The sequence below is a fragment of the Muscardinus avellanarius genome (assembly GCF_963383645.1).
Source record: "Muscardinus avellanarius genome assembly, chromosome: 2".
NCBI lineage: Eukaryota > Metazoa > Chordata > Mammalia > Rodentia > Gliridae > Muscardinus > Muscardinus avellanarius.
The window spans coordinates 2,212,845-2,226,573 of NC_137787.1; the positions used below are offsets into that span (position 1 = coordinate 2,212,845).

General features: G+C 60.9%; 1 protein-coding gene across 1 annotated transcript in view; it reads left to right on the forward strand.

Annotated features, from left to right (window-relative positions):
* HDAC4 (histone deacetylase 4) overlaps positions 1 to 13,729 on the forward strand; it is a gene marked incomplete at both ends in the record, with an annotated part of 133,916 nt that overhangs the window by 86,089 nt on the left and 34,098 nt on the right. Inside the window, 3 exons of the mRNA XM_080720072.1 lie at positions 4,920 to 5,174; positions 7,564 to 7,750; positions 10,253 to 10,386. Of these exons, the coding sequence (XP_080576198.1) occupies positions 4,920 to 5,174; positions 7,564 to 7,750; positions 10,253 to 10,386 (576 nt within the window). The remainder of the gene's footprint in view (positions 1 to 4,919; positions 5,175 to 7,563; positions 7,751 to 10,252; positions 10,387 to 13,729) is intronic.

Below are 13,729 nucleotides of genomic sequence, written 5' to 3' on the forward strand. Positions count from 1 at the left end.
GGTTTTGGCCCTGAACTCCAGTCTATCTTCTTAAAAATTAATTGTTCCAAATACGGAAGTTCCTCTGTTGATAACAGGAGCTCCAGATACCCAGGAGGCTCTGGATCCATGAAATGACGTGGGTGAGGTTGTCTACTGGCCTCTGCCATCCGACTGCCTACAGCCAACTTCAGCTCCGAGAGCCAGCTCTGTGTTAAGGCCCTAGCCATGGCTCCATCAGGTAGAAGCAGAGATAAGTTTCAAAGGGAAGGGGAGAGAGACCGGGTGTGTCTGGGGCCGGCTCACAGGGACGGCTGCACCAGAGGCTGTGGCAGTGCTGAGCTGATGGGGTTGGCGCCTGCTCTGCTTCACAGACAGGGCGCTGGCGTGGGCAGCCACGTTGCCACAGCAGCACGCTCCAGGCACCCTGGGAGGCGCTCTCTCAGGCCTCTCTGTGCTAGGACATGAAGCGTGTCCTTGCAGCTCCCAGCCCCAAGGGAGCATGCGTGCTAAGCCCTCCCAGAATCCTTTGCCGAGGTCCCAGGCATTGTCCTGGCACTCCTCTGCTGTGGAAGAAACTGGGAATGGCACTGGAGGGACTGCTCATGCCCAAAGCTGTGGTCCGGGAAGGAGGGCAGGCCTGGTGGTCTTCCAGCTCCTCCTCCTCAGACCAGAGCTTCCCACCTGCTCACCCTCCCTCAAGTCGCTGCAGACCAGGTGCAACAGGAAGCCCGTGAGGCTGCCTTGGCTGTGGGAACCCCACAACCTGCAGAACTGGTAGGAATGTAACAGAAAAGGCTGGTGCTTTTAACGCTCAGCACTCTGCCTTCGTGGCCTGGTTCATGAGAAGGCACCTTGCAGATGGCCCCTTCCCATGGAGAAGTCCTCACCATGGTGAAGTCAGCATCGCGGGACCAAGGCGCCTGCCAAGGTCACCCATCACTGACGCCGCTGGTTTGCCCTCCTGCAGGCGCTGGCCCAGGACCTCTGTGCACAGTAGCCCATGTCCAGGTCAGGGCATTTTACAGTGTGGGGCATCACAGGAGCCAATCTCATGAAGGACAAAGGGGCCCTGGAACTGTCATCAGTGAAAGGACACTGAAGCAACCATACCGAACAGAACACAGGCTTAGGTGGGCGCGGTGGTATCGCCAGTCAGCTGGGACACGTGACAGGCCCTGCGGAAAGTGTTGCCGTGGGTCTGGTGGCTCTCAGGACAGGCCTGCCTCAGTCCCCGCACACACCGACCAGCCTCTAGACACACAGGCCAAGAGCACTTGGGGTTTTCTTTATTCATTCCAGATATTTTTCTTGAAGATTGAAACTTGAAGCCATTGTTAGAAGAAGGAGCTTCCCTGGCCACCCTTCTTCAAGTCCTGGGGACGCTGTCCTCCCACTATAGCCTCGTGCTGTCCTAGCGTGGTGTCCTTGTTAGGAAGGCTGGTCTTCAATCAGGGACCAGGTTCAGAGTCCACTGCAGGCTGCCCCCTCTGCCACATCGCCCGCTCCAGAGCCGAGCCCTAGGGGGCTTCACAATGGCCCTGCCTTCCTAAAGGGCGCGGGCTCACGTGCAGTTCTGGAAGGGGGCAGCTAGCAGGGTGTCCGCATGGCGCTGGCGCCACCCTACCTCCCCCAGTCCCTGCTTGCTAGCACCTTCAGGCCTCTCCCGCAGGTTGGCTCCTGGGCCTCTGCGGGGAGCTTCTGTGCCCTCATGTGCCATACTGACCCATCTGCTTATTACTCCCCAGTAATACTTTCCCGAATCCTGATCTGTCTCCCAGACCCAACACTCGGACACCCACTTTCTTGGCAGATTTCATGGGTCTCAGCCTCTAGCCAGGCTCCGCACCCAGCGCTTCCCTGCCCTCTCCACCCAGGGCTTGGCTGTGTGCAGTCCCCAAGACCCATTCTCACGCCCTGAGCCCTGCAATCCTCATCTCATCCCACGACCTGCCTGAGCCCCACAGTCCAGGCCCCCAATCCCCTATCAACTCTGTGGTCCAGGCCCCCGTCCCATGACCTGCCTGAGCCCCTGGTCCAGGCCCCCATTCCCTGTCCTGAACTCTGTGGTCCAGGCCCCTGTCCCATGACCTACCTGAGCCCCATGATCCAGGTCCCCATTCTGTGTCCTGAGCTCTATGATCCAGGAACCTATCCCATGACCTACTTGACCCCCATGGTCTTGGCCCCCGTCTCATATCCTGAGCTCTGTGATCCAGGCTCCCTTCCCCTGTCCTGAGCTCTATGGCCTAGACCCCCATCCCATGACCTGCCTGAGTCCCAGGGTCCAGGCCCCCACCTCCTGTCCCGAGCCCCATGGTCCAGGCCCCCTTCCCCTGTCCTAAGCTCTGTGGTCTAGAACCCCATCCCATGACCTACCTGCTCCATGGTCCAGGCCCCTGTCTCCTGTCCTGAGCCCCATAGTCCCGGCCCCCTTCTCCTGTCCTGAGCTCTGTGGTCCAAGCCCTTATCCCCTGTCCTCAGCCCCATGGTCTAGGACCGCATCCCATGACCTACCTAACCCCCATGGTCTAGGCCTTCATCTCATGTCCTGAGCTCTGTGGTCTAAAACCCAATCCCATGACCTACCTGAGCCCCGTGGTCCAGGCCTCTGTCTCCTGTCCTGAGCCCCATGGTCCAGGCCTGCTTCCTCTCTCCTGAGCTCTGTGGTCTAGAACCCAATCCCATGACCTACCTGAGCCCCGTGGTCCAGGCCTCTGTCTCCTGTCCTGAGCCCCATGGTCCAGGCCTGCTTCCTCTCTCCTGAGCTCTGTGGTCTAGAACCCAATCCCATGACCTACCTGAGCCCCATGGTTCAGGCCTCTGTCTCCTGTCCTGAGCCCCATGGTCCAGGCCTGCTTCCTCTCTCCTGAGCTCTGTGGTCTAGAACCCAATCCCATGACCTACCTGAGCCCCATGGTCCAGGCCTGCTTCCTCTCTCCTGAGCTCTGTGGTCTAAAACCCAATCCCATGACCTACCTGAGCCCCGTGGTCCAGGCCTCTGTCTCCTGTCCTGAGCCCCATGGTCCAGGCCTGCTTCCTCTCTCCTGAGCTCTGTGGTCTAGAACCCAATCCCATAACCTACCTGAGCCCCGTGGTCCAGGCCTCTGTCTCCCATCCTGAGTCCCATGGTCCAGGCCCCTGTCTCCTGTCCTGAGCCCCATGGTCCAGGGCCTGTCCACTGTCCTCAGCCCCTTGCTCTGGGCCCAGGGCTGCGTCAGGCCCACCCCAGCTGTTCTTGCTCCCTCCTCGGTGCTCCCATGCCTGTCATGACTTTCACTCCAGCCATGCGGGGCCCTTCCTCAGGGAGAGTCCCGGTTCTCCCAGAGTCTCCGTCCCCTGCTCTTCTCCTGCAGCACTGGGCTCTCCTCCTCGTCCCACCATTCCCCTCGTCCTGTGACCAGCCACACTGTACCAGGCCGCAGGAACCGTGGGTGCAGCACTGAAGGCCTGCCAGGTCAGGGCTCGGGCAGGGTCTGCAGGAGGAGGATGGGCTGGTGCTCAGCGATGAGCCAGGCTCCCAGCCGGAGTCACAGTGTGGAGGGCTGCCTGGGAGCCCGTGAGGCCTGCTAGGGAAGCTGGGCAGAAGCTGCTCCCTGCTCTGCTGAGCTGAAACTAAAGCTGTGGACCATGCAACGCTTTGGCAGCGCGTCGTGTCTGCAGTCAGCTAGTGAACTTAGTGTGTACCCAGGAGCTCACACAGCTACTCTCACCGTGTGTGCAAGGTGAGGGCACCTGGGGCCTCCTAGCGAGGACCTCCCAGTCACAGCGCTGTGCACTGGTTCCCCAGACCTACCACCCTGTAGGGGGCAGTCTGCACCCTGCGGCCCTGCACCCCGTGCCCCATGCCTGCTGCTCCTGCCTCTGTGCCTTTAGATTTCCTGGGGTCCCTAGCGGGCCAGGCTGTCGCCTGTTCCCTCGTCTGTGGCTCGTGCTCTGAAACTGGTGCCGGCCACACTTGGGGTCTGCTCTGCTCCCTCGCTCCCTGTGCCAGGCCTGGACCTTTCCTCAGGATTAGTGGCAAGAGGCCTGTCGGCCTTCAGTGGCTGGCATCTAGTTCTGCCTTCCAAGTCAGTGGCTGGTCTTGTCACAGAGCCCTAAGTGCGTAGTCTGGTCTAAAGCCTCCAGTGCCTTCCTACAGCAAGGCAAGATGGCTCTGGAGGGGAGAGCCCCGCTTGTTTCCTGGTCGGGTGGGGCCTCACCCTGGGCAGGGCTCCGGAGCAGCAAATGAAACCGAGGCTAGAGTGCGCCAGGCCTGTTCCTCCTAGCATGAGGAAGCTCAGCACGTGAGTTTGTAAGGACTCAAAACACAAACACCAGTGACTTATGAAACGCCTGGCATCCCCAGAAACCTTGTTTCCCTTCTGGAGGCGGAGTCGGAGCAGAGGAGAGAGCTGTGCTCCCTGGCAGCACAGGTCCCTGGGCGAGACCCTGGCCAGGATGCGTGGCACCTACTTCCAGTCGCGGATCCAGCAGGCTCTTTTCCTTGGCTAACAGACCACGTATCTGGGGCTTTTAGGTTGGGGTGTGACTCCATAGTGTGCTGAAGGGAAAACAGCTCATTGGTTTGGTCTGAGCACTTCCCATCGGGCCCTTGCCTGCCGCGCTGGGCCTTGCAGAGTGAGCGGCGGGTGCCATCTCCTGCCCGTCCCCTCGTGTTGACACCTGCAGCTCCTTCAAGCCTTTCTGTGCCGGCACACAAGAGGCACTCAATAGACACCAGACAGCAGTCTGACTCTCCCGGGTCAGGTCACGGTGGCTGTGGGCTCCAGGCCCGCAGGGCACCATTTCCTGCACACCATGCCTAGCACCCAGGTCCGGGCCATGTGGCACCTGCTGGCTTGGATCCTGTAGCAGCATGGCACTGGTGCCAGCAGACAGGGAGAGACGTACCAGGCCTACAGCCTGCCCGAGTGTCATCTGTTCCCTCTGCTCTGCAGATCATCGCCAAACCCAGCGAGCCGGCCCGGCAGCCTGAGAGCCACCCCGAGGAGACGGAGGAGGAGCTCCGTGAGCACCAGGCCCTGCTGGAGGAGCCCTTCCTGGACCGGCTCCCAGGACAGAAGGAGGTGCCCATGCTGGCTGGCGTGCAAGTGAAGCAGGAGCCCATCGAGAGTGACGAGGAGGCGGAACCCACACGGGAGGCGGAGCCAGGCCAGCACCCACCCACCGAGCAGGAGCTGCTCTTCAGACAGGTGTGGGCAGGGAGAACGGGCACTGTGCCTGGGAAGCCCCCCTCGGCATGGTCGGTGTCCTGAGGCTCATGGACAGCCTCGCTGCTCAGGGCCTTGCTGTCTCTCGGGTCCGTGTGGGAGGCAGACGGGTTTATATTTTACGGTAGCATACCCACATGCACCTGACATGTATCTTCTGTGAGCATATATATACCCGCTCCCCAGCAGACAGCCCCAGATGCTTTAGGGTCAGTTTTCCTATGGGTTTGTAGGCTGTAAATTAATGCCAAAGCCAGGTGTTAGTGAGGTGTGCCATACCCACTAAAGCCGAGGAGGAGAGTCAATGATTAACCAAAAACATAGAAATGTAGTCAGGGTCTAATCAGGAGCTAGAACCTTTGGTGGTCAGGAAGGTGCTAGCAACCAGCATTGTAGGAAAAGTATGATTTGGCTACTGAGAGCCCATAAGAAGCTGGGGCACTGACACATTAACCAAATTCACAAGAGACTGATGAAGACAACCAGATGAATACTTTATTAATTTCTATTTTAAAAAACCTGGCAAGTCAACAGAAACACCTAGGACAGCTGGCCAGCAGGTTGGACACTGCGTACCAGAAATCAGGTCGCCCCCAGAGGTTGCTTATTTCCGATAAGCGGGACGGAAGCCGGGGAGGCTGGAGCAGAGCTGGCCGTGTCCTCCCAGTGCAGCTCATATCTGGGCTGGCCAGGCCACGGGCTCCTCTGCACCCTGCCTTCCAGACTCCATGACACTGGCCAGCCCAGCTCCTCCTCGCTGCTTCCCCTTCACCTCCCGGCACCCTAGGGGACAGGGACAGCAGGGGCAGCCGTGACGCAGAAGCTCCTCACTCCCCTTCTTATCTAGAGTTGTGAGATGTTGCTGCACAGGAAACAGACCTAGAGACTTGCTCCCCCGCCATCAGGTTGGCAGCTCAGGGCCAGGATCCACTTAGATTCTTTGTGGCGCGTGTGGGGAGCAGGCCACACCTTCCATTCCCAGCAGCCAGCCAGCCCTCCAGAGCTTCTCGGTCAGAAGTGGCCTAATTCCTGGGCCATTTGATGAGCGCCCCACACACTCACCTGCCTCCTGAAGCCCGGTGGGTGGGGCCAGCAGTGAAGACTGCTTAAGCAGAGAGAGCCCACGGCTCCCTGGTGAGACCAGGACTGTGTGTGCTCCTCCAGCCTGCCCATGCCCTAGGGCCGGTCCTTCCGATGTCTGGGTGGGCCGTGAAGGTTAGTGTGAAGGCAGGCCCGTGCCGTGACTGAAATCAGAATGCCATTACCATGCAGGGCCGGTGCCTTGTGGTGACCGAGTGACTGGCATGTACGTAGGGAAGGGCTTCGTGAAGACCCCAGCGTGAGATGGCCACCAGGAGCTCTACTGGCCGTCTCTAGAGACGAAGCAGCAGCCCTCCGCAGTGGGGAGCTTGTGATACCACTGTAGTTGCACAAGTACACACGGAGAGGGCGCCAGAGTTTTTAAAGCCTTGTGTCGGGAGGGAGAGTTAGATACTAAATCCAGCCAGGCGGCTGCGGTCCACAGGGTCAAGAGAGCGGCCAGGGCTTCCGAGAAGGAGCTCCTAGACCCTCCCACAGTGGGCACCACGCTCTCCACGGGGACCCTCCCATGTCTAGGCCTTCCTCGCTCCTTCTCAGCCTGCTTCTGGGGGCAGAAGGCACAAGCTGGGCTGGGAGGCTTTCTTCTGCTGATGACAGCTGATCCCTGCTTCTCCAGGATCCGTGGACCTGGTGCTCCAGGGCCACAAGATCTGTTCCTCAAACCCAGGCAGGACTCGGGCGGGATTTGCAGCCAAGAAGGTGCCCTGCTTTCTCCCCTGCGTCCTGTAGGAAGTCATCCTGCTGGCCTCTTAGCTGGACGTGCCTTCTCTTCTCCTGTGTCCTGCCCTTCCTAGCGGGACACTGGTATGGTCAGAGGTGGGGACCGTGGGGGCTGCAAAAGGGATGGAGCTGGCCCTTCTCCATCTGCGATCTGTTCTTGGCACGCAGATTAGGACCTTGCAGTGGGAACGAGACAGCAGAAGCTACTGGGGTTGATGCGTGATCTCTGTTGCTGTGGCGTGGCCGGAGCAGGCCTCCGGGGCCCAGCGAGGTCCCTCCGCTCCCACCCTGCGGAACGGCCTCGCTGCGGCCCTTGCAGGAGGGGAGGGGGGCTCCTGTGGACTCTTCTGCTAGGACTCAGTCCCTGAGGGAAGGATTCTAGCCACGTGCAGAGTGGCCACACACAGGAAGCGAGGCCGGTCTGACTGCTGCCCGGAAGCAGGGGGCCTGGTCCCCTGTGCCCAGTCCTGGCTCTGAGAGTCACAGGCAGCCTTCAGCCATGAGGCAGGGGATTGCCTGCCAGCAATAGACATCTCTTCCCATCCCGCAGCAAGCCCTCCTGCTGGAGCAACAGCGCATCCACCAGCTGAGGAACTACCAGGCGTCCATGGAGGCCGCTGGCATATCTGTATCCTTCGGCAGCCACAGGCCTCTGTCCCGGGCACAGTCCTCCCCAGCGTCCGCCACCTTCCCCGTGTCCGTCCAGGAGCCCCCCACCAAGCCGAGGTTCACCACAGGTGAGATGCAGCCTCTCCTGGGGCAGGGCAGGGCTGCAGCTGCTCACTGGGGAGGCGGAGGGAGCTGCCAGTTGGAGCAGGCAGGCCAGGGACACTGTCCAGGGCGGAGGTGGCCAGTGGCCCCCAGAGCCAGTGCAGCCCTCAGCAGGGCCACACCCAGCCCTCTACCTGGGGCCTGGCAGAGGTCGCGCCCAGGACTCCTGTCTTCTTAGGGAGCCGCTCCCACGTGTGGCAGTGTGGGCCGTCTGGATTTTCCTGCTGCCTGTCCTTGGTTGGGGTAATAGCAGACATGCTTCCACTTGTCCCCAAGTCAGCTGACGGCAGCGACTCAACCTCACACCCAGCTGGTTCCCGGCAGAGGAGGCCCTGGGGCTGCAGGACACTCAGCCAGCCACCTGAGGCAGGAAGGCAGTTTGCTGACAGGCATCTGCCCTTGCCTGGAAGGTCCCAGAAGCCAGGGGTACAAGCTCGGTAGAGGGGCACAGTGCCCATGCGGCCTGGGCAGCAGACCTTGCACACTGGCAGGGCCTGGGATGTGGCTAGGCCACCCGGCACCAGCACCGGCAGAGAGCGCGCCCCTCCCCGGAGCTCGCCTCAGGACGGCAGGGAAGCTGGGGTGGCGCTGCCCCAAGATCGACTTAGCATTCCTACTTAATGACACAGGAAGAAAAAGTCACCAGGAGGCAGATGGGCCATCCTTGACGAGGCTCGGGGCTGTCCCGCCTTTCAGCAAGCTGCAAATGTGGCTGCGTTTCCTTCCTCAGGTCTTAGAGGGACACTGCTCATATTCAGAGAAACACTTCAGTAGTAATTATGCAGATTAAAACGCTGCTTTCAGAAAGAAAATTGCAGAGAGGCACCAAACAAGCCCGGTGGCCCCTCCCCGAGTCCTTGGCCATCCGCTCGACTGCATGTTCTTAGCCGCGGAGGCAGGCCTGGCACAGACGGTGCCCTCGGGGGCTGGGCGGAGACTCGGGCACCCACCTTAGCGAAGCCCTTTCCCATTCATCCTCAGTGTTTGATAAGGCAGTGCGTGTTCTTGTAAAACACAGCGGTTGTCTTGGAGAACAACATCTGCCCAGGCCTCGCTCCCAGCGGGGCCGTGCGAGGAGTCTGCTTTAAGCTGTGCAGCCTTGTTTCTCTGCTCAGGCAGGCTATGTCACGGAGGGGCCTGCTGTGCCGTGTGCCTTTGTGAGCGCTTCATGGTCCTGTCCGTGTGCAGGGCTGCGACTCGGTCCTGGAGCCGTGGGGTCCGCCTGGTCTCTGCCCGCTGTGAGCAGCAGTAGTGCAGTCCCTGTGTGGGTGCAGCTCGTGCCCTGGCTCGCTTGCCCACGTCATGATATTTCACATAGGTGTGTGCGTGTGAGCACACTCCCATTATCACAGCTGTTTGTGTGTATAATTGTTCACATATCTCTGTGTGCGTGCCAATGTGTGATCATTTTACGTAGCTCTGTGTGTGCGCGCGCGTGCCCACATGTGTCCCAGCTCTGCTCTTTGTGTGTGATCGTTTGACTAGATACGTGTGTGTATGCCTCCACGTGTGATCATTTACATAGATCTGTGTATGTGTGTGCGTGCATGCTCTCGTGTGCCAGCCCCACCGCTCCTGTGCAGTCGCTTCATGTCGACCTGTGTGCGCCCACGTGTCCCAGCCACACTGTCCACTGGGGTCACTTCACGTAGATCTGTGTGCGCCCACGTGTCCCAGCCACACTGTCCACTGGGGTCACTTCACGTAGACCTGTGTGCGCCCACGTGTCCCAGCCACACTGTCCACTGGGGTCACTTCACATAGACCTGTGTGTGCCCACGTGTCCCAGCCACACTGTCCACTAGAGGTCACCACATAGACCTGTGTGCGTCCACGTGTCCCAGCCACACTGCCCACTGGGGGTCACCACATAGATCTGTGTGCGCCCATGTGTCCCAGCCACACTGTCCACTGGGGTCCCTTCACATAGTCCGTCCACGTGTCCCAGCCACACTGCCCACTGGGGGTCACCACATAGATTTGTGTGCGCCCATGTGTCCCAGCCACACTGTCCACTGGGGTCCCTTCACATAGTCCGTTGTGCATGTGAGTGTCCCCCTCCTCTGGAAGCTTTTCATGGCATGACTCTAGTACTAATTTTGACCCTTGGGTACCTTGGACAGCTCCCAGATCAGAGTGCTTAATGTGGGGGTTGGTGCCTGACCATGTAGAATGGACCTTAAAAGACAAGCTCTTCTGTCCTGGAGGTCGGCGAAGCACCCTGTCCCACAAAGACCCACAGAGCTGAGCACGGCGACTGGATCCCAGGCCCCGCCTTCAGCCTCCCTCCACAGCCCGCACCCTGCCGCCAGCTGCCCCCACCCTGTGCCAGCTGCACATCCTCTGGCCTGGCTGGATGAGGATGGGGCGATTGGTACTGTTCTCAGGATGGTCCTAACCGCCTTCCCTTCCAGGGGCCCTGCTGCAGCCTGGGCAGCGCCTCTGACCTCGCCCCCTCCCCCCTGCAGGCCTTGTGTATGACACGCTGATGCTGAAGCACCAGTGTGCCTGTGGGAACACCAACAGCCACCCTGAGCACGCCGGGAGGATCCAGAGCATCTGGTCCCGCCTGCAGGAGACCGGCCTTCGCAGCAAGTGCGAGGTAGCGTGGGAGGGTGCCGGGGCACCCTCAGGCAGCTGCTGGGGGCCAGCCTGATGCACGGTTCCCCTTGTTACATTCCCACAGGCAGCATAACCCTAGCCAGCTAATTTCTGGCCTCTAAGCTGTGAGAGGGCTGTGGGGGCCACGTGTTCCAGGCGCACCAGCAGCGCTGCAGGTGCAGCAGGCCTGCTGGGATGCCGTCTTGGTGTGCTCACAGTTGCCATAGCAGAATCCCCGAGGCCCGGTACTTTATAAGGAAAAGAGGCTTGTCTGGCTCCCAAGCCCACAACGCCTGGCACCACATCCGGTGAGGATCCCCTGTGTCACAACACAGTGGGGAGACACGCAGAGAGCCTGGAGAAGGGCCACGTGCACTGGTGCCTCGCTGTCTAACAGCCATCGTGGAGTAGACCTGAGCCTGGACCCCTGCAGCCACACCCCTGACCTGGTGACCTTCCCCAGGATACCTCTCCAGCCCCAGCAGCTCAGTGCTGCCATGCGAGGCGAGGCTCCCAGCACAGGAGCCCTGGGACCCATAGCCCACCTGGGGGCCACCTCTGCTGCCCTCCTCTGCACGGCCACATCCCTGTGACCGCTCCAGCTCTCCGACAGCCCAGGATTGCACCTGCTTCCTTTGGGCCCCTGCAGTAAGGGCAGGACCCAGTGGCCACAGGAAAACTAAATAGACCTGTTGACTCCTCATTAACTAATGTCCTCTCACGTCAGTATTTCAAAGAGAATCTGCCGCGGCTGGGAGGGCCTCAGGCCTGGAGTCTCCTCGGAGGTTGACTTCCATAGTACGGGCCGGCACAGAGCATCGCACAGCCCAGGCCCTTGCTTAGGAGCCAGTGTCCACGGCCCCCTGTGCCCTGTGGAGTCCCGTGGAAGGGCTGCAGCGACGCACATCTCTGTGGCCTCAGGTTCCCTGGCTGCTCGGACAGGAAGGCTGACCACTGCAGATGGGCCCGGCACGCACCCCAACCTGGTGGAGCCACCCAGTGGGCAGGAGGCCAGGCCAGTAATCTGGATGTCTCCTTCCTCCTGTTTCCTCCTGGCCAGCAGGGAACTGTGCTTCCACAGGCAGACCCAGCTGTGCCCTCACCCAGTGCTGGGCATCGTGGGATATGAGCTCTGTGGGCCAGTCCAGTGGCAAGCCCGTGAGGTACAGGTAGAGAAGCTCTGTGGCCAGGAGCCGTGGCCTTGGGGGGGGCCTGCTGCTGTGTCTGTGCAGGGGTCTGCCTGGCACCCAGGATTACCCTGGAGTGCCCACCTGCCCCACGCCAGGCACCCACCAACTAGGGAAAGCTGTCCCCTCTGTCCCTGCAGAGGTGCGCATTGCCCTGTGGGTGTGGGGTGCCTGGTCTGGCCTAGTTCCTTCCTAGTGCCGGCCTCAGGCCACCGGCCCCAACTGCACAGGTTAGAGTGCTCAGGACTTGGGCCCAGGCATGGCTCAGCTCACCCAACGTCCTCCACTGTCTTTTCTGGGGACTTGTCATTCTGGGGGTGGTCTGGAGAGGGGGTGATGCAGTTAGGGTGAGGCCCGGGATCCTAGCTTTAGGGACCTGGCCTGGTCTCTGTGCCACTAGGGGGCAGCATTGCCCAGCAGAAAGGCTGTGAGGAGCTGATGTCCTGCCCATTCCAAGGGCTCCCAGAGCTCCTGATGTCCCCAGTCATTCTGCCTTCCTTCTCATCCCCTCCCAGCCAGCTCCCCACCCCCAGAGAGTCCACTTAGGCCAGGGGCACTCAGAAGTAGTCGCTCGGCCAGAAAATCAAATGAGAACCAGGCAGGAATGAGAAAATCCCCTCAGAGGGAGCCAGCGAGGCCCAGATGTCCTCTCCCCTTTACCAATGTAGGGCAGGGCCCGGGAGAGGGAGTGAGCGCTGGCTGAAGGCGCCAGGCCTGGCCCTGCCTAGAGACAGGGAGACAGGGAGAGGGCCTGGGTGGAGCCTGGAGCTCTGAGCGCTGTCTGTCCCCAGCAAGGCCCAGACGTCCCCCCCTTCACCAGTGTGGGGCAGGCCTGGGGACCGGAGGGAATGCTGGCTGAGGGCGCCAGGCCCGGCCCTGCGGAGCGGCAGGAAAACAGGGAGAGAGCCCGGGACTCTGGTCGAGCCAGGAGCACTGAGCGCTGTCTGTCCCCAGGCGTGGCTGGCAGGAAGGAGAGAGTACTGGGGAGACGGGAGGGCGGGCAGTGCAGAAGCCGGGCTCCCTGAGGGCTTCCCTCCTGCCTCGGCCCCGCGGGCTCCCTCTGCCACGGCTAGCTCACTTGCCCGGGACGTAGAGCAGAGGCAGAAACGTGGGTCCGCGTGCCAGCAAAGGGCAGCCGCAGACACCCGGAAGTGGCCCCGGGCAGGTTTCTCTAGGCACACGTGCGTCTGTAAGGTCCTGGCAGCCCACGCTTTATTTGCTGGGTCACACCTTGCCTGTGTCCCGGCTGTGAGCGGGACTTTCACCCCCCACTCACTGTGGACACTTCCTTGCTCTAAGACTCGATCTCATCTGTGGTCCAGCCTGACCATCAGACGCCCTCTGCCCAGGCAGAACTGGGCACTGGCTGTGCAAGTGCCCGTAGTGGCTTTGAGAAGCGACCGGCAGTGCCAGCCTTCCCCGGTGGTGCAGCTGCCAGGGTGCCTTCCCAGGACAGAGGCACAGCTGGCTTGCGCTGCGTAGAGGACAGGTGGCCACCACTGGAAGGTCTCTTCTGCACGCCAGCTAGTTTATAGAGGAGAGCCTGGTTTTGTGGGCTTGCTGTTAATGATGAGGAGAGTCCCAGGCAGCCCCTCGGCCTGCTGAGTCACCCTCTTCTCTCCGCCGCAGAACGGAGTGCCTTGCGCAGCACCCACAGGCCCACCCCAGGCGTGAGACCTGCGGGTGTGAGCTCTGGGGCCAGGTGAGCCTCCAGCGGGAGAGCCAACACCCATGGGGCCATCTCCTGCCCTGGCCTGGCCCTCCGGCCATTCCATATGAAATGTCCGCCTCTACCTAGAGCCGCGAGCCACCGTTCCTTTAAAAGGTTAAGCAAATAGCTTAACTGGGGCAGTCATCTTTCTGTTCACTTTGGGGCGGAGTCTGAAAACGGGCCAGGTGCCTATTGGAGGAATTTCAGAACCAAGGAGAAACACAGGCCTCAGATCACAACCTTGCCCGGGGCCTGGTGTGCCGCCGCTCTAGTGCCCTACAATGCACTGGGATGGAGCTGTTCCCCGCAGCTGCGCAGGGAGGTGGCTCCTCCTGCACTGCCACCTCTGCGCCGCTACCCTAGGAGCAGGCCCCGGTGGTTGGGAGGCACAGCGACAGTCTGTTGCCAGATCACTGTGTGACAGCGAAGGGTGACACACTGAAGGC